Genomic DNA, 25,884 nt, shown 5'->3' with positions numbered 1-25,884 from the left:
ATGACCACCACCAGCAGCTACCGACTCCAGTCCGCAACAACTGGGCAAAAATTTCGCCTCCTTGCAGTGCGACTGCTTTGGTTGGCATGGCTGATTGCTATCGATCTGTCAATATCTACCGCTGATGGTGAGTTCATTTATCATGTTTATGTTTATGTATGTAAACTGTATGCCCAGGGCAGTGCGAATCGTATTTCATTTACGTTTCATGGACTACACATTCTAAGTTGTAAGACAGAAATGCAACTAGGATTTGCGTTAAGTAAACAAGAACATATTTTCGATGGGAAGGGGGGGGGGGGGGGTTTACCGAGATATGGGAAGGACCATCTCACTCTCCATCCCCCTCATTGATTTTTACTGCATTACGATGCCTAAAAATGTCTACAGGACTGAACAAATGTTAATCTTGCTGTGTGCAATGGTTTAAGTATAGGCCTACACACAAAAATGAATGCAGAAATATTAGTATTATAGCTGATGTAGGCTTTCTTATTAGTAAATTAAGAGACAAATCAAGCCTTAATTATATATTACATGTGTATAGATATCTGATTACATGAAAAAAAAAAAACATCACCAGTAAAGGACATTAGGCCAAAAAGAAAATGGTTTGTTTGCCCTTCGCGACCGACCGAAAATCACGGAAATTTCGGGTCGCGTTTTTTTTTTTTTTTTTTTTTTTTTTTTTTTTTTTTTTTTTTTTTTTTTTGCTCTTTCAAGTTTATGTTTTTTCCGCAAATTTCATCTTCTACAAATTTGTGAATGATTTTAAACCCAAAATTATCCATTTTAAGCTAGAGAAAGAATTACAAAAAGTCTAAAAATGTTTGTTTTTTTCATCTCATCGACCCGTCGTAATTGTGTTCGGGCCGCGCGGGTCCACAGGCTACGTTTTATAGCATGCATTGCATGCTACAATGTAGCTACCTTTTTGGCTCACATGCGTGCACGCACACGAAATCCAATCAATGCATATATGCACCAAAATATGCACTTAGTACAGGGCTGCACACTGGCGACCAGTTATTCGCGCTAGCTTGCGCATTGGCGCTGCTCACGCACTGCCATGCCATGCAATACATGCAAAGCATGTACAGAGTAACTGCTTTTCGTTTGCTTGCAATCGGCGGTCATGCCAGACAAGAAGCATTGATAAAATTAGAAGCGCACGCATTTCTGGGTCATTTTACTCACGATCCGATCCCGGCTTCGCAGCAGCGTGGCAGTTGACATGTTAGAACTAATTTACTTGTGTCGATTTTTAGAAAAGTAAAAACGTATTCGATATTCAGCGATACAGTAAATGGATCTGATTGCGTTCAGTTTCATTTTACACAGTCATTTCACAAATGAATATTTTCATTCGTTCAGAATGATCTCACAATGAAGATAGGCGCAAAAAGGATCACGAAATCGGCCCTTCCGTGTACTTTTTAAGAACGCATGCACAAAATGTGAAGAGATAATACTAGGGAGAAAAAAAAAAATCATGAAATCATCGCAGTCCCGCTTACATAATTTGAGGTAGAAATCGTCCCAAAAAGGATCATGAATTCGGCCGGCCGCGTCGTACACCTTTCAAAAGCTCATGTACGAAATGCGAAGAGATTATAGAGGAGAGAAAAAAAAAATAAAGGACACATTTGGTACGTGCATCATAAAAGATTACAGCCGAATAAAAATTCATGAAATCAACGCAATCCCGTTGAAATTTGAGGAAATGATAGGCGCAAAAAGGATCTTGAATTCAGTCCTGCATGCCGTGTTGGTTATCAAAACGCATGCACAAATGCGACGAGATTATCGGGAGAAAAATAAAAAACACATTTTTACCCTTCTGGTGCGTGCATTACAAAAGATTACATCCGAAGTAATTAATGAAATCGCCACAAACCCGCTGATATTTGAGGTAGAAATAGGCGCAAAAAGGAATGTGAATTCGGCCGTGTCGTATACCTTTTAAGCACGCATGTACGAAATGGGAAGAGATTAGCGGGAGAAAAATAAAGGACACATTTTCATCCCCTTTCGGCGCTTGCATCATATAGATTACAGCCGAGTAGTAATTCATGAAAATATCGAAATCCCGTTAAAATTTGAGTAAACAATAATAGACGCAAAAAGATTATCGAATTCGGCCCTGCATGCAGTGTATAGTTTTGAAAACGCATGCACAAATGCGAAGAGATTAACGGGGAGAAATATAAAGAACGCATTTTCAACCCTTCTGGTGCATGTATCACAAGAGATTACAGCCGGAATAATTAACGAAATATCGCAATCCCGCTGATATTTGATGTAGAAATAGGCGCTAAAAGGATCGTAAATTCGGCCGTGTCGTATACGCATGTACGAAATGCGAAGAGATTATAGGGAGAAAAATACAGGACACATTTTCAACCCCTTTTGGCCCGTGCATCATAAAGATTACAGCCGAATAATAATTCATAAAATCATCGCAATCCCGTTGAAGTTTGAGGAAACAATAGGCGCAAAAAGAATCATGATTTTTGGTCGTGTCGTATATCTTTTAAGAACGCATTTACGGAATGCGAAGAGATTATGGGGAGAAAAATAAAGAACGCATTTTCAACCATTCTAGCTGGTGCGTGCATCACAAAAGATTACATCCGAAGTAATTTATGAAATCGTCACAATCCCGCTGACATTTGAGGAAGAAATAGGCGCAAAAAAGCATTATGAATTCGGCCGTGTGGTACACCTTTTAAGAACGCACTTACGAAATTCGGAGAGTTTATCGGGAAAAAATAAAGGACGCATTTTCAACCCCTTTTGGCGCGTGCATCGTAAAATATTACAGCCGAATTAATTCATGAAATCGTCACAATCCCGCTAATATTTGAGGTGGAAATGGGCGCAAAAAGGATTGCGAATTCGGCCCTGCATGTCGTGTACCTTTCAAGAACGCATGCACAAATGCGAAGAGATTATCGGGAGAAAAATAAAGAACCCCTTGTATCGCGTGCATCAGAAAATATCACAGCTAAAATAATTCATTAAATCATCGCAATCCAACTGACCACCAAGAGCAGGTTACGCAGCAAGTTCGTGCGCTGATGTTTAGAAAAAAGTCACAAACGCATTTGATACAATCTGATTTTGTTCATTATCATTTTACACTACATGTAATTCACAAACAAACATTCTAATTTTTCCTGTCTTTATTTTCAAATTTCTTGTGCAATAATTATAATGCAAGTTAAAAAAAAATATTAATCTGTATAATATACACGAGGGGGGGGGGTACATCCATAAAAAACAAGAAAATAAGTTTGCAAGTCATTTAATGTTTTTTATGTTGTTGTTGTTGACCGGTAAATTTTCTGTTCGGACCTGTAAAAATGGTAAAACGGGGCATTTACCGGTCCCACAGAGACAGGTCGGACCGGCAGAAAAAAATGGGTTAGTGTGCAGCCCTTCACAAGATGGCTACTTTTGCAGCATCCGTTACCAGCTGTCATGGCACCAAAACTGTTTGGAGTTCAGTTGCCAGCATCTCACTGGAAGGTACTTTTTTGGAGCTGTTTGCAAAATTTAACAAAGATGAACGTTATAAGTGTTTGTCAGCTGCCTCGCGTACCGGGCCCTGGCAAGACGTAAATTTGAATGAATCCCTTGGAGTTTTGAGTGCATTGACATGGAAAAAAGGGTACCCTGTATTAAAAAAAAAAAAAAAAAACCAAAAAAAAAAAAAACCGACCGACCGACCCTCTTGGCTTTTGACAATTAAGGGCAAACAAACAATTTTTTTTTTGGCCTTACCTTGATAAATCCATCAAGTCATGATAGATATTCCTGATATATACCACACGTCCAAGAACTCTTTCTGAAAGCACACTGTCAATAATTTTCTTCCTCAAATAATTGTTTTGTCTTGACGTGTGGTGTTAACAGTCTACGGTGAGACGATTTGCTTGGATGAGTGTGTAAACTGGATCAGACATTGCTCTATATTGGTAGGACCACTGATGAATGGACATAGGTTTATGTCGTGCTTGAAGTGTGCCCTTGGCAAAGACCGCATAATTGAAGAGGTTCCGGGATCAAGGGGAAGGGGCTGGCTCGTCAGGATGGTTAGAAGTAGCTCCATTTCAGTACTTCGATTTTTAGGTGGCTGGTGCAGTGTACAGATATCCAACGCAACTTTAAAAACTTATGAAATGAAATTAGAAATTTAACGATAAAAGATGCAATACTAATGAGCAACAACACCCCGCCTCTTTCTTATCTACAGGCCCACATAAAGGAAAGAGATACTAATCAAACAAAAGATGAGAGCTTAATTTTTTCATTCATCAGTGATCCTGACGTTGATAATTAGAAAGCTTAAAGAACAGATTTCTTGTGGGGTTCGATATTACAATTTATTTGGCATCAGTTGAGGAAATACTTAAGGGTAGTTTCTCTCAAGATGACGGGTACTTTTGGTTACTAAAGACGACAAAGTTTTCATTCTGACACGGAGCTTACGTTCTATTATTATTGTCTTGCGGGTTTCGAGAATTTGAGATTACTAATCAAGTGATGATCTTTGTATATATCTATCACTGATTGAAGAGGTGACAAAAGATTCGTACATGTAAACCATTTAGATTATCTGAATGTATGCATAGAAAAGTATCATACAACGTATGATGGACCTACTAATCTTCTCGCCTGCTGTGCTGTTATGGCTTATTTATCTCATGTAATGTATATTTTCTTCAGAAAGCCAACATATTTTACATTGACTATCTCTATTAAAATCACCCGAATATACATCTTACAAGTGTAATGATCTTAGGCAAGTGGCTCGTCTGTTTTTACATCAAAACATTGCTTATCAAGCCTATAGCCAAACTAAAGCACTTCCAAATATAAAAATATATCAGTCTCAATAGCATACGGATTAATGTCTGACCAATGGGTTGAATTTACACCTATTTTTTTTTGTTTAATTTCAACTTACATTCAAAGTATATTCTAATTGCAAGATCATTGTACTGTCAGGATTTGAAAATCAAATGGGTAGTCATTTTAGACAATTTCTCCTGTAAAATGATAACCAAAGCTCACACGCAATGAGAAAACTTGAGCAACTTCCAACGTAATTAGAATAAAAGATGCCGCGCAAACAGTAGCAAGCCAAAGGATCCGCCTAAACTGACTCGAGAAAACGCCATGGACAGATATTTTGGCACTAATGACCACCGCACTGGAAGATTCATATTAGTAAACGTTCTGACGGAAATTGCGAATTGAATTACATCTTAAGCTTTTCTGCCAAATAAATCAACACGATAAACTTTATGGACCAAAATAACCCATGATACAATGTTCGTTAGTTTGTCAGTAGCCAGACTTCATACTTTACCCTATACACGCGACTTAAAAAGCAACAAAAGGTTTACGGTAACATTTTCAAAGAAAAAAAAAATGAGCATCGTATTCCCTGTAAAAATGCTTGAATTTCGAAGCTTGTTTTGTTGTTGGTACACTTCAGTTGTATTTGGTTCTTCTTCACGTAGTTTATTGAATTTACAGGAACATGCGAGGTATTTCTTTTGCCTTGATCAGTAGACCAAACATGCACGATATTTCTTGTTCGTTGTATAGTTTTGTTTTGTTTTTTAATGCTTTCTTTTAAAGCGTTAATACTTTGAAGAGGGAAAATGAGCATGAAAGGAGATAAATTTCATAACATTCTATTTGCAAGTGCCGCGGGGCCACCGTGTTTTTTCCCCTAAACTCAAGATCGTCTCCGCCCCATCTCTCTTGTAACTCTTTTGGCTCTATTTTCTATTCCAATTTCCCTTCTCCTTTACCCGTCAATCAGTTCTCCCTCTTCCTCGTCTTCTGCTGTTCCTTTTATCCCTGCTCTCCATTCAAGGAAACGAAGCATTGATTCGTCTCTCTCTCTCTCTCTCCCTATATATATATATATATATATATATATATATATATATATCTTGATTCAAACTTAACAAGCATGCTACACTCTCCTCTCGTAACTAGCATGACTTCAAGACTAATGGATATTGACTCACAATCATGCGTGAATCATCCATAATTTAGGGAGAGGAGTTGACGATTTAGTTCAGTTAACCGTACCTTGTTAAGATCGTAACAGAGAAAGCATCGTTCATTCCTCTGTGAGTAATCAGTTACACCGGACTGCCTCTGTCACTTCCATCCATTGATATATATATAGTACCTTTCGTGGCAGTGTGTACCTTGTTGAACTTGGCCAATCATGCACTCTTGTAAGAAGCCCCTCTCCTCGTATCTATATATATGATATATATATATATACACACACACATATATATACATATATATATATATATATATATATATATATATATATATATATCAGTATATATAAAATCAAGGCAATTAACATTTAATGCATTCCTCTATTATGACATATTGCTATTTCTAGTACGAGGAGCAATTACAACAATTATACATAATTATGTGTATTATGTATATTATAATACACACACACACACACATAAATATATATATATATGTATATATATATATATATGTATATATATATATATATATATATATATATATATATACAATGTAATGTATATAATGCTTTATGCATATGTGTATATCCATTATATTGTTGAGTTTATGGCAATATTGAAAACACACAATAGTTTGAAGTTGAGGTTAGCTTACTTGCGACTCGATCTGGTCAATGAATTCTCTTTGCAGTTTTGCTCGGCACTTCAAATAATCATTGTTTACGCTGCCATAACGATTTATGTAGGAGCCTACTTAGGTACTTAATTGTTAAACCAGCCAAGTTACTGTATCAACAATTAGAAAATCCGTCAAACGTTGGTCTATCCGATAAAGTCAGCAATGTCATTCAGTGGGAGTGTGCATCAGTCCAAGTGAAATGCGATGGTGACACAATATAGACTAGGTGGATAAGGCAGTCGCTATTCATTGACAATTTGTATCAAGCATACTCTAGCTTTGCCAGAGACTATTCAAGGCTTCATTATTAGGCATGCTGATTGACGAATAAAGCACACGAGTGGCATGCATACATTGCCTCATTTTTGAAAATCCATCGTAATCGCATTTGACTTCCGAGACATTAGAATAGATAAGAAACTGGGACGGTGAGGGAAGTTCAATATTCGTTTTAGTTCTATATTTCATAATTGCAATGATTTCCTCCGTGACATTCTTAAATTGCAAAGGGATTGATGAATTGGGAAGGAATCAGTAATATTGGCAAGGAAGAGAGATGGTGACTCTGAAACAGGCTTGTTGTCATTATCCAGAGGCAGGAAGAAATTTCCTCGATAATTATTTCATTCTGAGGTACTTTCCGATGTTTATCTTGATATTGTCTGCACACTGTGACTGTTCACTTGAACTAGCTCATTCGGATGAAACATTATGTAAATTTTAATTAATGAGCATGAGCACCACCAGCCAGGAAGACGGGGGGGGGGGGGGGCTGTTTGCTCTCTAATCATGTTCAACTCGCAATCAGGTAGGACATCTAATGTAAGATGGCATTTAAATGAAAGTATCCGAGCACCATGATCATGTGCTCTCTTTTAGCATTTGTCTCTGCATAGCATTTAATATTTCTAATCCTTTTGTTTTAATTACTTTTTCTGTTATGTTGGTATTTTTGATACAACAAATGAAGAGTTTGTTTGCAAAAACCGATAAGTCCATTTTTGAAGATTTTGAAGTACGGTCTCTGTCATAAAGTACAAAATAATACCTTTTAAATGATATATTGGTCACTACATATAAAGGTATATTTTTGAAGTTATGGTCAAAAGAAGCAAAAATTTTGTTATCATTCTCTTTATTTTTCTTGACATTTAATCGCAAATATCTACATTTGACAAATATGGACTTATCGGTTTTTGCAAACAAACTCTTCAAATGGTACCCCTATAAACAGAATGCAGAAACCTATCAATAAACATTGATGATAACGTGATTTTTTTAAAACCAATTTCACCTATTAAAGGTAGGGAATCCCATTTGCATGCCTTAAATGAAGAGTTGTATAAATACAGTGGTATGTTGAAGAGAGTATCATTTTAGAAACTCCCATAAAGTATTGAAAGTGGAAGGTAACATCTAGTACATTTTTATTGACCGTTAGATTTTGAATTGAATTTTTTGCGGGGCTCACCGTAAATTCCAGTACATTGCTAGGCTACCTTTGCAGACCCATGCACTGCATGTGTGTCCATCATGTATATTTTGTGAAGAAAGTTCATCAAAACTTACAAACATTTCTATATACATTCTTGCCACACACTCTATTATGCTATTACATCAGCTCTTATACTTTTAGATTTGTGTTTATAGATAAAAAAATACAGAAGACTGCAACAAAAAGGCTTAAGTGTGGCTGACACACAGAACTACTGAGTAGTTGAGTTTTGTGCATTATTCAAATTGTAGATAACTGTTGACTTCCAAATTTCTCAGCAGTGGCCTAAACAAGTCCCCTGAGGTTCATATTTAATGTTTTGCTGCATTTTGGGAGGTCTGTAAAAGGTATCCCCTACCTTTAAAAGTGATGAATAATAATAATCGTCCCTGAAGTATTGATTGTTATTCAACATGTTTCAGTGAATTTCACGTACATTGTACTATGATGTTAACATCTTAGATTGTATGTTCATCTTACGGAAATTCAAGCAGCAAAAACAACAATATGAAATTCAGAATTGATTAGAGTAATTTATGGAAAAATAACGTTATCTATCTTCATTATGACTTTTTCTAGATATAATTTGCATTCATCTTTTTTGATTATTGTTAACTGAGTCATTCATTGATTTCGGCCTATACTTATGTGTCTCTTTCTTTGACTTCATATAAGGTGAAATTAATATGACATAAGACACACAGACAGACACACACACACACACACACACAAAGCAAACACATCGAATTCAATTCATGGAATTACAACCTTACAAATCACTGTTGTCTGTCTATCTAAACATAAACCATTGTAGAGATTGCTTTCAAAATATAATTTTTCAAGGTCATTTTTGCACTTACACTCAATTTATTTACCAACAAGAGAATGAAGGAAATCCCCCAATTTTGTCGGCATGTGGAGCGTGCAATTACAGAGCCACGGTAACACGTAAATTATGAGACAGTCAAAATCTTTTCTATGTTCTTTTTTTTTTATGCACTCGCCAATTTTCGTCGCTGCTCGTCTGTAACGTCTGAAGAGGGCTATGAGAAGACCTTGGTCGCTCACCTTTTGGATAATTATGGGCCCCGCTCCGTCAGACCAGTCAAGAATTTCAGCCATCCATCCAACGTGTACTTCCGACTCCTTCCGGTTGAGCTCCTTGATTTTGTGAGTGAGATGAGCTGTACATTCATGTCTCTAGATTGGATTTTTATTTCTCGTTTCACCCACAAACCCTCTCCCCCCCCCACAACACTTGCCAATTCTAACAAAAATCTCAACGAAATTACGTCACAGATACCCTTTAATACACTCCTGTTTTTAAATACCAAAAAAGTTGCTTGTTCTATAAGTTTATCAGATTCTGCCTGAAATCTCTCTTATTAAAATTATTTTTCTACCAGGAAAATACAACTGCATAATTCAAGATTTCTTTGAAGATTATTTTTCACAAATTACATGTCATTTCATGTAAAAATACATGCATTATTATGAAAAGTACAATAAGAGAACATACGTTCTAGAATTAAAACCTAGAATTACTGCGATTTCTTTTCAAAACTATGATACTTTCTGGATTTAAGGTTGTTTTTAATACGCTTCAATGAAGATAAAAACGAATTGAAAGTGGTATTTTCTTTTACATGAAAAGAAAAAGTATTTCAGACGATTTTCGAAGCCAATTTCCGTGCCGATAAAAGAGTGCATGCACTATTCAATTCAATTCAATTCAATTCATTTAGCAACTAGACTGAGTCCAGATAAACTCGTCTACTCTCTTTATTTCTTAATTTCTCGTCCTTTTCCCTTTCTAACAAACAGAGCTTCAGTTCTTTATTTTTGTACTTAGGGCGCCTAAGGAATAAATGCTGTGTTCATAATTTACGAGCCCCCAAGACATTTGCTCTACGAAGTTATATATCCGTATTACCATTTGTTGCTAAAGTATGCAAGCTGACTATCATTTCATTCAGGAAAAAAAAAAATTATTGTATTGTACTGATCATTGCAATTGTTTTTTTGTTTTTGTTTTTTTGTGAACAGATAAATTCAAATCAGTCCATGAGTAAATCAATCAATCGGTCGATCGATTAATCAATCAATCAATCAATCAATCAATCAATCAATCAATCAGTCAGTCAATCAAAGACGAGTGACAAATCAGTGTTTTGTAACTGAGGAAAAAATTGTGTAATTGTCATAGTTTGTCCCCTTTGTGACTGATGTCACTATGTCAAAAAAAAAAGAAGAATGTTGATCTCCTATCTATCACAGCTCTAATATCATTTCGATTGCATTGAAACCTATATTGTTACTTGAATTTCACTCTATTTGTTGAAGCAACTGTGAACATACAAATAAATACAAATAAATACAAATAAACCCTCCATTGTAAGACGTTTATAATATCAATAATATCAGCTTGCGTGAGGAAGGGCGGCGGGTGTGATCAGAGAGAAGAATTTCTTCTACGTTTCTTGTAATTTTTGATTGTCATCCTTTGCTTCCTCATCTCAGAATGAAGCGAACCAACAACTCACTCTTCTAGCGTACATGAGAATGGTAAGTACATCTTGGGGTAAAATGTTCATGTATAAACTCAAATGTATGCAGAATTATATATATATATATATATATATATATATATATATATATATATATATATACCTATATATATACATGTATATATAAATATATATATACATGTATATATATATATATAAAATATATATTATATATTGTTTATACTGTGTGTGTGTGTGGCATTTGAGTGTGTAATTACATAATTCAGTCTAAATATATAGAGAGACAGGAAAAGTGAAAAAGCTAGCGTTCTACAATGTATTCTTTTTCTGTTGTCGCTTTATCATTGTAGTATTGTGTATCACGATGATTCCTTGATTTAGATGAACATCCAAATAACTCTTCAGTGGTGATGAACTGCTAGTTGGTTGTTAGTAACGACTCGTTTAAAGTGCTTCCAGTGCTTCTGTCTTTACAAAGTTTTCGATACTGCTGTTATAAAAAAGTACTACACTCTTAGAAAAAAAGGTTCTTTTGAGCACCATTAAATGGTTCTCAGCACTGTCACAATAGCGACACCCTTTTTGGTGCTCGTGAGAACCTTTTTTAAATGGTGCTTGTCGGCACCTTTTGCAAAAGGTGCCCATCAGAACCTTTTTCCCGATGAAATGGTGCTCGTGAGTACCATTTGAAAGGTGCCCATGGGCACCTTTTTGACTAAAGATGGGCACCTTTTTGACTCTTTTCAAAAGGTGCTCATGAGAACCATTTCATTGGAAAAGGTTCTAATGGGCACCAATGTTAAAAGGTGCTGACAGGCACCATTTAAAAAGGTTCTCACAGGCTCCAAAAAAGGTGTCGCTATTGTGACAGTGCTGAGAACCATTTAATGGTGCTCAAAAGAACCTTTTTTTTTTTTCTTAGAATGTAGTATGTGAATTGATGTCTGTGTATTTTCTGTGTGTTTCACACGCAGTGCTGGTAAGTTGCTTCACTGGCACCATTCTTAAAGGTACTGAGTACATTTGTACATATCTGCATTGAAAATGTGCATCACAAACTCATTTGAAATGAAATGAATTGAACTGAATTTCATCTCATCAGTCAAACATTCGTACAAAACCTACATATTAGCAATACATAAGCATGTCATACATTATCGTTGACACTGAAAAAAAAAAAGCAAGGATAACACACCCATGCACACACAGTTTCACAAGCATGAATACAAACGTGTACATGATGAGTTTGTTCGCAAAAACCGATAAGTCCATATTTGCCAAATGGAGATATTTGCGATTAAAGGTCAAGAAAAATAAAGAGAATAATAAGAAAATGTTTGCTTCTTTTGACCATCAAAACCAATATATCATTTAAAAGGTACATGTATTATTTTTGTACTTTATGACAGAGACCGTTCTTCAAAATCTTCAAAAATGGACTTATCGGACTTGGCAAACAAACTTTCACATGTACATGAAATTCACCAATATTTTTTCATGAAACATCACTCAATAACTGAAAACCATAGAAATTTGCTCTTTCACAAATTCGCAGAAATGTATTTATTCACCTTAACTTTTACAATCTAAAGGTGAGGTTTGTATTTGTCATGTTATAATCTGTCAAATATTCTTAACAAAATATTTTCATTTGTTCACTAATTTTTTTTTTCCACAATATGTGTCATTTGTGTACCAAGCACTTCTTGAAACACCATCACACATCTCTGTACAGATGATATGAAACAGCAAGAGGTGCATCAGGCTTTTGAAATACATAACAAAATTTCTAATTCTCTGTGAAATAATTCCTGCATGGATGAGATACAGTAATTGTGTCAGTCTTAAGATAGGCAGTAGTCAAGTACATTACTTATAAGTAGTATGAGGAACTTTTTCCACATATTTGCTAGTTTGTTTGGTGTCTTTTTTTGGTTTCTTTTAAAGCATATTTGTCCTAAAAGCAACTACAAAGGGCAGGAAAACAATTCCATTAAACAGGACCTTTGGTATTGTCACAGAAAACACACATTATATTGCTGGTATGACACTTGGGAGAGGATAAGCTTTACACTTCTCCACTTCACTTCACTTCACATTTATAACGTCGAGTACTTGAATTAACTTATCTTTGTTTGCATACGAGTGCCTTTTTTTTGTTCTGCAATTTGAAAGCACCATAGACACATCTATACAACTGCAAATACAAGAAGAGTATCAATTCGGGTTAATCATGACCTCTGACAATTTACAGCATGTCCTAGGAAACACACACACACACACAAAAGAACACATTGTTTTATAATGTGAAGGATAATAAGGGGAAAAGAGCTAGGATACCACACCCACATAGTTTCACAAGCATGAATGAACAAAATTCCTCAACCATTATCTAAAATGTATAACATTGGGAATCAATAAATATTTACACTTTTTTAAAAGCAGAGCCATAAATTCATTAGAGTAAACTACAATGCAGACCTAAAGCTGAGGTTAGAATTTGCTGTCCTATAACCTGCCTATGACAATGATATGTTGTTAGCAATTTGGCAGCAGTCTTTTAAACACCACCACCACGTACATGTACATGTACATTTTGTATTTCTGCAAAAACAGCATAAACTGGTGACAAGAGGTGCATCAGTGCTTTGAAATAAATTACATAATATTCAATTCTCTACACAATACGTTATTCCTGCATGGGTATAAATGCAATAAGTTTTACCAGTCTAGGTGCAAACTTTGAAAGTGTGCAGAAATCGACCACACAGTGACTGGAGAAGTATAAAGAGCATTTTCCGTTTGTGCTTTTAAAGTTTAAAACTATAAATGACTCCACTTCTCAGATTGGCATCCAGTCTGATCTCATTACGTCTACCCCCCTCCCCCCCCCCAATACAGTTGATTCAAAGCTGTTAAATGCGAATTATAGTGAAACATTATCACTGATACATTGTAAATTGCAAATACTGTATTGGGATCATAACAAAACATATGTGACCCTCCATCACACAAACCAACAAAAAGTCGCCAGACATGAATTTTTGGTTGACGGCAGATTCTGAAAGAGCAGCTATAAAATACACTATAGAAGTCAATGCAAACGGACTTACCTACCCTATCTACATATTTCTAAAAGGTTTTCCCTGGCAGCATCAGTGTTTTCTCTTTAACTCAGCTCCTTCTTGGCTAGCCTAGGTTTCTGGTCGATGCTGTCAACGGGCTATCCGGGCTAAAATTGTCATTCTGATCGATGTATTCTTTTGGGCACCTAGCTCATTCTTGACTATAGCCCAGGGTTCTGTCTGATGCTGTCAACGGGCTATCACGGGCTGTCATTCTGATCGATGTATTGTCTTAGCCACACAGCTCATTCTCGACTAGCCCGCCGGTTCTGTGGATGGGCTATCCCGGGCTCTTATTCTGATCGATGAATTCTTGTGGCCGCCCAGCTCATTCTTGGCTAGTGTTAAGCCTACGGTTCTGGCCGATGTTGTCAACGGTCTGTCACGGGCTGTCTCTCTGATCAATGTAGAGTCTACCTTGTTCCCTAACCGCACCAGCGACCCAAACACGTCCGTACTGGTTATCGTCCCGGCCGGAGTTACTTGTTCCCTGGTTTCTGTGCATGTCGGTGTGTCCACTTCCCTGACATATGAATTGAAAGATACAATAGACCTACACCGCGTTAATAAAACAAAGTCATTGCTATAATTCGATAAACATAACACAGCATTACATCATACATGACGTGACTCCTTAAGAACAAGCCTGAAATTAAAACATACTGAAGAGATTTTGACCTAGGCCTACTGGGCTGTACGACCTCTAGTAATTGGCTCCGAACGTTAACACTATAACAACAATTATAACTTATAGGACCCTATAGAACAAATTTCCTTATTGCATGTACCGGTGCATTACCCCGGGGCGCTCCTTATACACAGTTATATCTTTGCGTTCGGCGTTCGGGCTGTGTTTCGGAGTTTGTAGACTCTACTTTTAATAGGCATAAACGTTACATGCAGGCCTAACTAAGCAACTTAGCCCGGCCCAGTCGCTATAAAAACGTGACAGCCATATGCTCCGCATAAACACGGCGTCTGTTCGGGCTAGCCCATTATTGCTATGCCAAATTTCTAATTGTAAAGTATTAACGTTAACGTTAGGCCTAACATGTTATTGTTAGATCTTGATCGTACTGTACCTGGTAAACATTACACAAGATAACAGCTTCGATCAAATTAGATCTAACATTAGGATCTAACCGTTATCGCCACAGGTTAATCACTGAGCCTGACTGAAAACTGAGTGATGAATCTAACTTGATTTTGTACCAACGAATGTCATCTAAAAATGAGATGAAACCACATTAAAACTAAAAATCTTACCTATTCTCCTAAATTGTGATGACTGCCATGGCGAAAATGGAATTGACAGTGACACGTTTCCAGTCCACTTTGACAAAATTAATGTCTAACGTTACCGGGTGCCGTTCGTTATGGTACCGGGTGCCTGTGATGCATACAGACCTACCTACTGTACGTATTATGTGTGTCCACTCTAGCCGCAGCGTGGTGGTAGGTTTGCATAGCTAGCTAGGCGGGTGGCAGGCGCTAGGCAGGCAGCACAGGGCTACATAGCCGCGGCGCGCGCGATGGCTACATACACAAGATTCCCATGCGGTGGTGCAACAGTGCAGTACTAGTATGTGTGCGTTTACGCGTACGCATATCTGATCGAGCGCTAAATTGGATGGTGGCAGCTGTCAGTTGGCACGCAGCCAAGAGAAGTCATTAGTCTACGATAGAAACAATATGTACTTTTTATTATCACAGCAGTAGAAGCAAATGCAATATTTTTGTACCAATACCACATTTTTTGGTGATTCTTACATCTGACATTCGAATATACAGCAAGGGGAAAAATGAAAGTGGACCTAAAGATATTGTTTGACCTGCAGGAGTACCACAAATAACACTCGGGGACTGGGTCGCATACTAGCAAATGGTGACGAACGGAACCATTTCGATTGGGAACCATTTATAGGTGCTCATCGGAACCATTTTGCGAGAACCATCTGATGAGAACCATTTTGGAGCCGACGAGAACCATTTGAGAACCTTTTTTTCTTAGAGTGTAGTACTTCAATTATTATGACCGGACACTGTGACAAGGTAGGCCTTCCGGAAATAAATAAGTCATATAGTAGATCTACTTGTTTATTTAGTCGATGTGTCTTCGTCTAATGAGACTGGATATGGCAATTTTGTGAGATCGTCCATCCGATAATACACATACACACAGAATGCAACTTCATAGCTAAAGGTCATTTTTGAAAGAATCGTTGTAGCAGGGTGCGTTGATGCCGCTTTGCAAAAGCCATTTCAGTGATTGAATTCAATGATTCATGGCTGAATAACTGTTCAACATCATGTTCAGCAACAATGTCATGCATATTTATGAGCGCGCGTACAGTAGACCAAAGATCACCGACGCGTGAACAGACTTTCAACGAAATTTCATTTTGATATCTATCTCATTACCTGCAACTCAATTTGCCACGAAAGTCCTCCCATCCCCCTTATATCGCTCTCTCTCCCTCTCTTTCCCTTCACTTTCTTCCTTTTTTTCCTCTCTCTGTGACATAGTTTGATAACATCAAGTCGACTAATACTTTGTGACATAAACTAAAATGTACCGTGGAGTTATAATCTGCAAACATGCACGTGAATGCAGGTCTCTTGTTTATTTCTAGTTTTTTACTGTGTAAGTGTGTGTGTGTGTGGGGGGGGGGGGGGGTAGGGACTGTAGGCCAAAACCAAAACGTCAGTGGTATCCCTATTTACCTGGGAATATCTCTGGCCAAAGTCATTGGTTTTGTGTAATCATTTTTTTTTTAAATGTAGAACCAAAAAATATTGGTCATGTTTGGGCTGTATTTAAGTATTTATCTATCCATTTCACTACCTATCTACTTTGCCCCTTATCTATCTATATAACTATATCAATCTACCTACAATATGTGCGTATGTATCCATCTACTAGTTCTTATATTCCACAAGTCTTTACCTACTATGCAGCAAGCTATGCTGTACTAGAATATGCTGCATAATGATATCAGATAATGGGTATTATACTCGTGTGCAACACGATACACGACTTCTTTCACTGATTAAATGGCTAAAGCCTGCACTTGCTGCCTTGCAAATAATGATTCATTCATATAGTCCAGCTAAAAAAAAAGCAGGAGAGCTCGCAGTGTGTGGTTCCCGGTAATGAAGAGCATGCATACTATCTAATCAAGGGTGACGTAGCAGTTCCACTACAACAGGACAGTATAGCATTACACAAGCTCCCTGGACAGCAGTGTAAAAACCACATTGGTAATGTACGTCACGGATAGCTTTGCCCTATAGGAAGTGCAGGGTTAACACTGTAATCAACAGTTCGCCGGCCATCAGCTACGAATGTTCCCTTTCGATGTCTATTCTATTAAAAAGAGAGAGAGAGAGAAAAAAGAAAAGAAAAAAGAGTATCCAAAGCAATAAATGTACTTTTGATTATATACGGAGCTGCCGGTTAATATGTTTTAGCGATGTGCGATACAGTAATGTTATGTCAAAACTATCTATAACATACATCGCTGTAACATTAAATTCAGAATGCTTTTCATATGCAATTTTCCTACATTTAAAAAAAAAAGCAAAATCAATCATTTTCATTCAAAATAATGTTGATAATTGTTGTTGTTGACGTTTTGTTTTGTTTTTGCTGGGCAACCGCTTATCTATTCTTTTTCTGCAGTGTTTGTCAATCCTGTAGGTGTGTGAGTGCTTGTGTGCATGTGTCAGGTGTTAAACAAACAAAGATAAATGAATAAAGAAAAGTGAAACAAAAACCTTTCACATATATGGCCCAAAATCAGATCTGGACAGACGAATATCTGCAGTGGGATCCAGCCGACTACGGCGGTCTGACACTGACCACAGTTAGGCCAAGTGATATCTGGACACCGGATGTCAACCTCTACGAAAAGTAAGTCATTTTCTTTTGTTTCTTGGATTGGGTGTGAAAAGGAAATTAGAAGGCACAAAGTCTATGATGATGCTATGCATAATATCATGTAAATAAAAATAACCATGTAGGAAGTTGCGTTATGATTTTTGTTTGTATGATTGTTAAAATTTTGCTTGTAAGCTGATTAGGCCCGGAAGTGGCACCAATAATATTTTTTTTTTTTTTGCCCCCCGCCCCCTACGGAATTCCTGGATCCGCCCCTGGCTATAATGTTGTTTGCCTGTCGGTGATGATAAAAAGAACTGTGTGATTTATTGTTTATTCATGATACCCTCAACATCACTTTCATCAGCTGTTCATGTGGCCATATCATAACATTTAGATACGTGCCATATTACAGGTGATATATGTTTCCATGTTACATACTTGACAGTTGGAAGACAATGCAGGAAAACAGGCAAGTTATGCTCGGTCCATAGGGGAAGGACAAAAAGTGCAATATTCAAATGTCTTTTTGTTCATTAGTAGGCCCTACTTTAGCATTTATTGAATATGATGTCACTGGCAGAATCGTAATTTGGTTGGAAGGTTTTCTGTAGGCGTATCCAAGTGCAATCTGAAGAAAAATAGAAATATCATTATAAAGACGTAGTAAATGACACATAATTTTATTTAGATATCATTTTAGCCACATAAGGAATGATGTACAGGATATTATGAATCAAGTTAAAGGTATTAGCTCACATTTGTAAACCTGCAGCAATTGGTCTCATAGTTAGCATGGAGTTTGGGTATGATTGCAGTAACACCTGTGCAAAATTTCGTTCCAATTAGTCCATTACTTTCATAAAAATAAATGAAAATGCACCGTATGCATGCGTATATAAACGCTCGCTAGCTCCGGTCCACGCGCGTACTACATGCATGCGATACATGTGTAAGTTAATGTACGTAGCTAGCCCGCGCTCGCAATTCGATTTTGGGTCGGGTTGACCCGGTTTGAAAATTGATTTTAAAACGATGATTTTTCTCTCTTTTATCGAATGGTATAGACAAAGAGCAACAGGTGAGGTATGTTAGTGTTATAACTTGTACTTGAAGTCATATTGGACCTGTTTTATGCAGTTTTGATTTTCGTGGGTTTGCAAATGTGGGCTAGTACCTTTAAGTCAACAGGCATTTGCCTTGCCTAGTCCCTTTAATTCGTGATAAGTTGCACACGTCCTATTGTATTCATCAGCGCTCAAAAAGATTTCGTCAGTATCGTGGACACGTACGTGCTGGTCAACTCCAACGGCACCCTCGATTGGTATTTTCCCGCCTACGTAATTGCAGCCTGCACCATCGATATCACGTTTTTCCCCTACGATGTTCAGATGTGCAACTTGTCGTTCGGGCCCTGGACCTTGATGAAGAGTATGGTAAGCCAAACCTGCAGAAGTACATTAATGACCCGACGTTACAATCGAAGTTATTGGGGTGATGTGTGCGTATGTGTGTGTGTGTGCGCGCGCGCGCAAGCGCGCACGTGCGTGCTCAAGTGGGCGGAGATGCAATGACGTAGATTTTAAAATATCAAAATTTGTGGTCATTAATATTATTTTGTCTCAATAAATCATATTTTGCGATACAATAACGATAATAAGGTGCTAAAACCGTTGAACAACTGGACCTGGACTGATACATTGCGTCCACTCAAGGCTCATTAGCAATCTCTCTAAAATGAAATGAAATGTGGCGTACAACTCTTAAGATTTCTTTTCAAATTTGCCTGTTCATGTGCAAAATGAAGTATTGATCCTTCGGATGTGTTCATTAGTAACAATTATTACGTGAACGTGAAACGTGCCATAAATTTCTTATTCTTTGTCCGATTCTGTTCGGCATATACTGTAGGCACCCTACTCCTATTAAAACAGCTTGAACATGGTGTCGAATTGAATAGAGTTCATTGAGCTTTAGACCCTTCATCTTCCAGGTGGATTTCAGACTCTCTCTTCAAGGGGACACGACCCTTGACCTCTTCAACAGGAACGGGGTCTGGATTCTGGAGAAGTCCCAAGGTTTCAACGTGGACAAAGCACTGTGCTGTGACAATCGCACCTGGTCCATTGTGACCTTTCAACTCACCGTACGACGCGAATCGCAGTTCTACACGCGGACGGTCGTAGTTCCGTCTGTCCTGCTCACTTCGTTGATGGCGCTTGTCTGTTGGCTGCATCCGGCTTCCGGTGAGAAGGTCACCCTGGCGGTCAGCAACCTTTTGGCGCTGATTCTCTTCCAGCAGCTTGTGGCGGATCGGATGCCTCCCAGTGGAGAGTCTACATCGATTATAGGTAAAACAGACGTCATGAAAATATGTAATTTTTCTTATAGGACATGTAGCGCGAGAGCTCAGCATATGGTCTGTACGGGTGCTGTTCGTTATTCCGAAGGTTCGATATTCCGAAGGTTCATTATTCCGAAGGTTCGTTAATCCGAAACACACAAATTCCCTATACCTAGAGGTTCGTTAATCCGAAAATGAAAAAGGGTTCGTTAATCCGAACATTTGTGGCGTTATTCCGAAGGTTCGTTATTCCGAAGATTTGTTAATCCGAAAATGAAATTCGGAAAAACGAACCTTCGGAATAGAGAATCTTCGGACTGAAGAGCCTTCGGAATAACGAACCTTCGGAATAACGAGCTGTAACCGGTTTGTACATTGCTCTATTTTGCATTGTTGTTGTTTTTTCTGCTGTCAAAACAAATAATGAGGGGGTTGTTAACCCTTTGTGTGCTTTGAATGTCGATTGGTACAGTAAACTCAGTAACACTGTACACACTGTCCAAAGGGCATGGCACAGAAAATACATAACATAACTACAGCAAAGACGTCAACCAGTACATGTCATTTATACGGTGAAAATAGATCAACCGTCAAAACAGATTGCATCCTCACTCCTTTCGACCTCCATGAATATGAAACCATGTGATGTTTAACACTTTTCTCAGTTCTTTTGTATAACAAGCCTTGATACACCTAAAAGCTCTTACATATCTCCAAACACTTTTTTGGAAGTATACGTGTATAATAGGAGGCTGTTTTACACACCTCGCTGTTTTACTTTTAGAACATGTGATTAGTTGGTCGTAATACAATGTAGGCATATAGCTTCAATTTCTACATCTAAATTCTGTATGTTAAACACTTATCAAAACTACAGAAGTTAATTCATTAAGAAGACCTCCATGAGCCCCACAACAATCACTTACACACAAACACAAACGCACACACGCACACGCAGACAAACACATGGACACACACACAAACACACACACACACACGCATACAAATCTGCTGCCCCTGCCTTTTAAGGCTTTCTGCGTGGATCAAATAGTTTGAAAAGCCAAGTTGGTATGCCCTATATACGTGAGATGCCAGCTTCGGTAAAAAAAAAAAAAAAAAAAATATATATATATATATATATATATATATATATATATATATTGTCATTTCCTTATCCTGACTTCTTTTTTTTAAATCTCCGTCCCTATACCTCACCAAACCACTCTTTGTGTTTGCCGTTGTTGTCGTTCCAGTCAACTTTTTCGTCCTCATGATCGCCATGTGTTGCGTGGAAGTCGTCTGTTCAATAATAGTCCTGAGGGTTTACCACACCGGCGCTGAAAGGGTTATCCCGTCTTTCCTACGACGGTTGATGCTTAGTTCACACGTCCTCCCACTCTACGCCAGCCCTGAATGCAAGAGTATGTTACTCTCAGAGCATAGAAGGTAGGTTTTATGCTAGCCTTTGAAAAAAAGAAGAAGAAGAAGAAATATTTGTTTCATGGTAGAGCAGATCGAGGGTGTGGAATTTGTCACGAGGTATGATTACTTGTAACTACAGGATTGAAGTGGAAAATCATTCACCCAAAACATAAATTAATAATATTTTCGCGTAGAAACTGATTGGATGGGAGTATTGCATGCTGATAGCATCATCAGCTTGGCAGATTCACGTATGTGGTTGCGACTGTACCTTTACCTTAAAACATTCTTTGACTTTATCATTTTTTTAAAATCAAAATGCAGAATCGTACTTCAACTGATTTTTTTGCTTGATTGTACTCAGATGTATTAAAATCAACTTAAGGACAAGTCCATCAGTGATAGTTTGGGGGAAATCTGACAAGCTGTTTAAAAGTTATGAATTTTAAAAGTATGTGCGCAGTCAGTGCTGGATGAGAAGACTACTACAGTGTATGATATCACATGCGTAGAACGATATATGGAAAATATATAGAGAGTTTCACAAATTTCATTCTTTAGAAAACAAGCACATTTCCTTGAGTTGTCACTGACGTATGTTGAGGATAAGTTTATTAGTAGTTTTTATTGATATTGTTGTTCCAGATTTTCATAATGATGACATGTCAATATTTTGTTTGTATGTGTTGTATCAGCCTTTTGTTATTCAAATTCATGAAATTCTTCCGTCGAGATGTTTTCATTGCAACTGATTGACAAATTGCCCTACATCGACGTAAATAAGCACTGAATTGATCAGTGTTTTAGTAGTAGCCATGATAAAAATCATGGGCGTACATACTCGAGCAGGATTCGAACCTACGACCTCCTGATCACCGGACAGGCGTCATCTCCACTAGACCACCGAGCTTTCGCCCGACAGCAAGTGTTGGTTCTAATCCTTATAGCATGCAGCGGGTACTGCTTTGTTATTCAAATTCATGAAATTCTTCCGTCGAGATGTTTTCATTGCAACTGATTGACAAATTGCCCTACATCGACGTAAATAAGCACTGAATTGATCAGTGTTTTAGTAGTAGCCATGATAAAAATCATGGGCGTACATACTCGAGCAGGATTCGAACCTACGACCTCCTGATCACCGGACAGGCGTCATCTCCACTAGACCACCGAGCTTTCGCCCGACAGCAAGTGTTGGTTCTAATCCTTATAGCATGCAGCGGGTACTGCTTTGTTATTCAAATTCATGAAATTCTTCCGTCGAGATGTTTTCATTGCAACTGATTGACAAATTGCCCTACATCGACGTAAATAAGCACTGAATTGATCAGTGTTTTAGTAGTAGCCATGATAAAAATCATGGGCGTACATACTCGAGCAGGATTCGAACCTACGACCTCCTGATCACCGGACAGGCGTCATCTCCACTAGACCACCGAGCTTTCGCCCGACAGCAAGTGTTGGTTCTAATCCTTATAGCATGCAGCGGGTACTGCTTTGTTATTTGAATCCTGCTCGAGTATGTACGCCCATGATTTTTATCATGGCTACTACTAAAACACTGATCAATTCAGTGCTTATTTACGTCGATGTAGGGCAATTTGTCAATCAGTTGCAATGAAAACATCTCGACGGAAGAATTTCATGAATTTGAATAACAAAGCAGTACCCGCTGCATGCTATAAGGATTAGAACCAACACTTGCTGTCGGGCGAAAGCTCGGTGGTCTAGTGGAGATGACGCCTGTCCGGTGATCAGGAGGTCGTAGGTTCGAATCCTGCTCGAGTATGTACGCCCATGATTTTTATCATGGCTACTACTAAAACACTGATCAATTCAGTGCTTATTTACGTCGATGTAGGGCAATTTGTCAATCAGTTGCAATGAAAACATCTCGACGGAAGAATTTCATGAATTTGAATAACAAAGCAGTACCCGCTGCATGCTATAAGGATTAGAACCAACACTTGCTGTCGGGCGAAAGCTCGGTGGTCTAGTGGAGATGACGCCTGTCCGGTGATCAGGAGGTCGTAGGTTCGAATCCTGCTCGAGTATGTACGCCCATGATTTTTATCATGGCTACTACTAAAACACTGATCAATTCAGTGCTTATTTACGTCGATGTAGGGCAATTTGTCAATCAGTTGCAATGAAAACATCTCGACGGAAGAATTTCATGAATTTGAATAACAAAGCAGTACCCGCTGCATGCTATAAGGATTAGAACCAACACTTGCTGTCGGGCGAAAGCTCGGTGGTCTAGTGGAGATGACGCCTGTCCGGTGATCAGGAGGTCGTAGGTTCGAATCCTGCTCGAGTATGTACGCCCATGATTTTTATCATGGCTACTACTAAAACACTGATCAATTCAGTGCTTATTTACGTCGATGTAGGGCAATTTGTCAATCAGTTGCAATGAAAACATCTCGACGGAAGAATTTCATGAATTTGAATAACAAAGCAGTACCCGCTGCATGCTATAAGGATTAGAACCAACACTTGCTGTCGGGCGAAAGCTCGGTGGTCTAGTGGAGATGACGCCTGTCCGGTGATCAGGAGGTCGTAGGTTCGAATCCTGCTCGAGTATGTACGCCCATGATTTTTATCATGGCTACTACTAAAACACTGATCAATTCAGTGCTTATTTACGTCGATGTAGGGCAATTTGTCAATCAGTTGCAATGAAAACATCTCGACGGAAGAATTTCATGAATTTGAATAACAAAGCAGTACCCGCTGCATGCTATAAGGATTAGAACCAACACTTGCTGTCGGGCGAAAGCTCGGTGGTCTAGTGGAGATGACGCCTGTCCGGTGATCAGGAGGTCGTAGGTTCGAATCCTGCTCGAGTATGTACGCCCATGATTTTTATCATGGCTACTACTAAAACACTGATCAATTCAGTGCTTATTTACGTCGATGTAGGGCAATTTGTCAATCAGTTGCAGCCTTTTGTTGTTGTTGTATTTCATTGTATTTTGCAAGTGTTTATATACTTAGGATAGATATAGAAGAAACAGGTGCAATATTGGATGTCATTTTGTTATTGAGTGTTAAGTTTCTCTGTGTTATTTTATATAAATTAATGACGTGTGTTGTTATTTTCTGTGTTTCATTTTGAAATGTGTGTTTTATGTATGTGTGTATTTATGTATGCTGCTTGAATCATAAAAACTTTTCATTTTATGGACAATAAAATAGATGAATGAATGAAATGAATGAATGAATTTCCCCTCCCTTCTGAAAAAGGAAAGTCAAGTGCTCTTTTATTATGCGAGAAAAGTGAAAACATGTTGGATTTTTTTTTCTTTATATCGCTCTACACATGTGACATCACAAGCTGTAGTAGTCTTCTCCTCCAGCAGTAACTGAGTAGAAACTTCAAAAATTCATAACTTTTGAACGGATTGTCCGATTTTCCTAAAACTCTCACCAATGTGTTCTATCGATGTTGCTGCATTCACTAAATCCACATGTCTCAAAATTATAGTTTAATATCTGGTATTTGACAGAATGTCAACGTTGGTAGGACGGGATCGTTGCCGTTCCAACGAGGCTGACTACGAACCGGTGGAAAGAGCTCCAATTAACTCCCTGCAGAATCAAGACCAAGAACCAGCTCAAGATCATGAACATCAGCTACACGGTCCCTGCCCGGGCGCGGAAAAACAGACTGGACTCAGAAAATTGAGTCTGTCTCGGCGGAAAAGCGGTGAAGAGCTCCCTCAGGCGTCTCAGGAGAGAGAACTAATTGCCCAAACTTGGCGCGAAGTTGCGATCGTACTGGACAAGATTTTCTTCTCTCTTATCATGGTAGTTACCATCACTTCTTGGATGTACATAATGTTGTGTTTTGCATTCAACTGGTAATTCTGTTTTCTCTGGAAAACTGAAAATCAGAGGAGGTAAGCCGGCTTCGATTTTTGCCTTTTGAAAGAACGCGCTTGCTTGTGGTACTCTTCGTAACACAGAAAAATCACAGAAAAGAAAATCTTCTTTTAGATGTATCCTCACTGCTTACGGTTACGTCTCATTTCTTGTTCATTAAACAATTTTGAATCCATTTTTTTTTTTAGCATCTTAGATTGATGAAGCACATTTCATTCTAAAACGGCTCCAATCGGCATTGATTATCAATTAATTTTGTTTAACTTCACCTACAAGGATACGATGGATACGGGGTGATTAACGAGATTATCCTACGTAACTCCTGATTGTGGCTCATTGAAGAGCAGCTTGTAACTGAATGCAGGTTTTTAATCGTGATTAAATATAAGCTAAACTCAAACTGAAACTAAAACCTCCACCACCCTCTGAAAAATTTCTTTCTCGAGTCTACAAGAAATCATTGCTCACCATCCTTTCTTTCC

At 38.1% G+C, this 25,884-nt stretch overlaps 1 protein-coding gene across 1 annotated transcript; it reads left to right on the top strand.

The window, feature by feature from the left end:
- Window positions 1-25,205, top strand: LOC140242388 (neuronal acetylcholine receptor subunit alpha-7-like). Its single transcript, XM_072322124.1, has 8 exons — window positions 1-127; window positions 9,255-9,385; window positions 10,736-10,780; window positions 17,672-17,781; window positions 19,004-19,184; window positions 19,742-20,099; window positions 21,346-21,538; window positions 25,115-25,205. The coding sequence occupies exons 1-8, from the start codon at window positions 1-3 to the stop codon at window positions 25,203-25,205; spliced, it is 1,236 nt and encodes a 411-aa protein (XP_072178225.1).
- The last annotated feature ends 679 nt before the right edge of the window (window positions 25,206-25,884 follow it).

The sequence above is a fragment of the Diadema setosum genome, chromosome 19 (genome assembly GCF_964275005.1).
Source record: "Diadema setosum chromosome 19, eeDiaSeto1, whole genome shotgun sequence".
Classification (NCBI taxonomy): domain Eukaryota; kingdom Metazoa; phylum Echinodermata; class Echinoidea; order Diadematoida; family Diadematidae; genus Diadema; species Diadema setosum.
Note: the sequence above shows the minus strand (reverse complement) of the source record. Positions and strands in the feature narration are given on the sequence as shown.

Bases quoted from the DNA above. Each gene is read 5' to 3' on its own strand.
- LOC140242388 (XM_072322124.1), top strand. From the start codon at position 1: ATGACCACCACCAGCAGCTACCGACTCCAGTCCGCAACAACTGGGCAA. The intron at 10,781-17,671 runs GTAAGTACATCT...GCCCAAAATCAG, and splicing joins TTCTAGCGTACATGAGAATG to ATCTGGACAGACGAATATCT. The intron at 19,185-19,741 runs GTAAGCCAAACC...TTCATCTTCCAG, and splicing joins GGACCTTGATGAAGAGTATG to GTGGATTTCAGACTCTCTCT.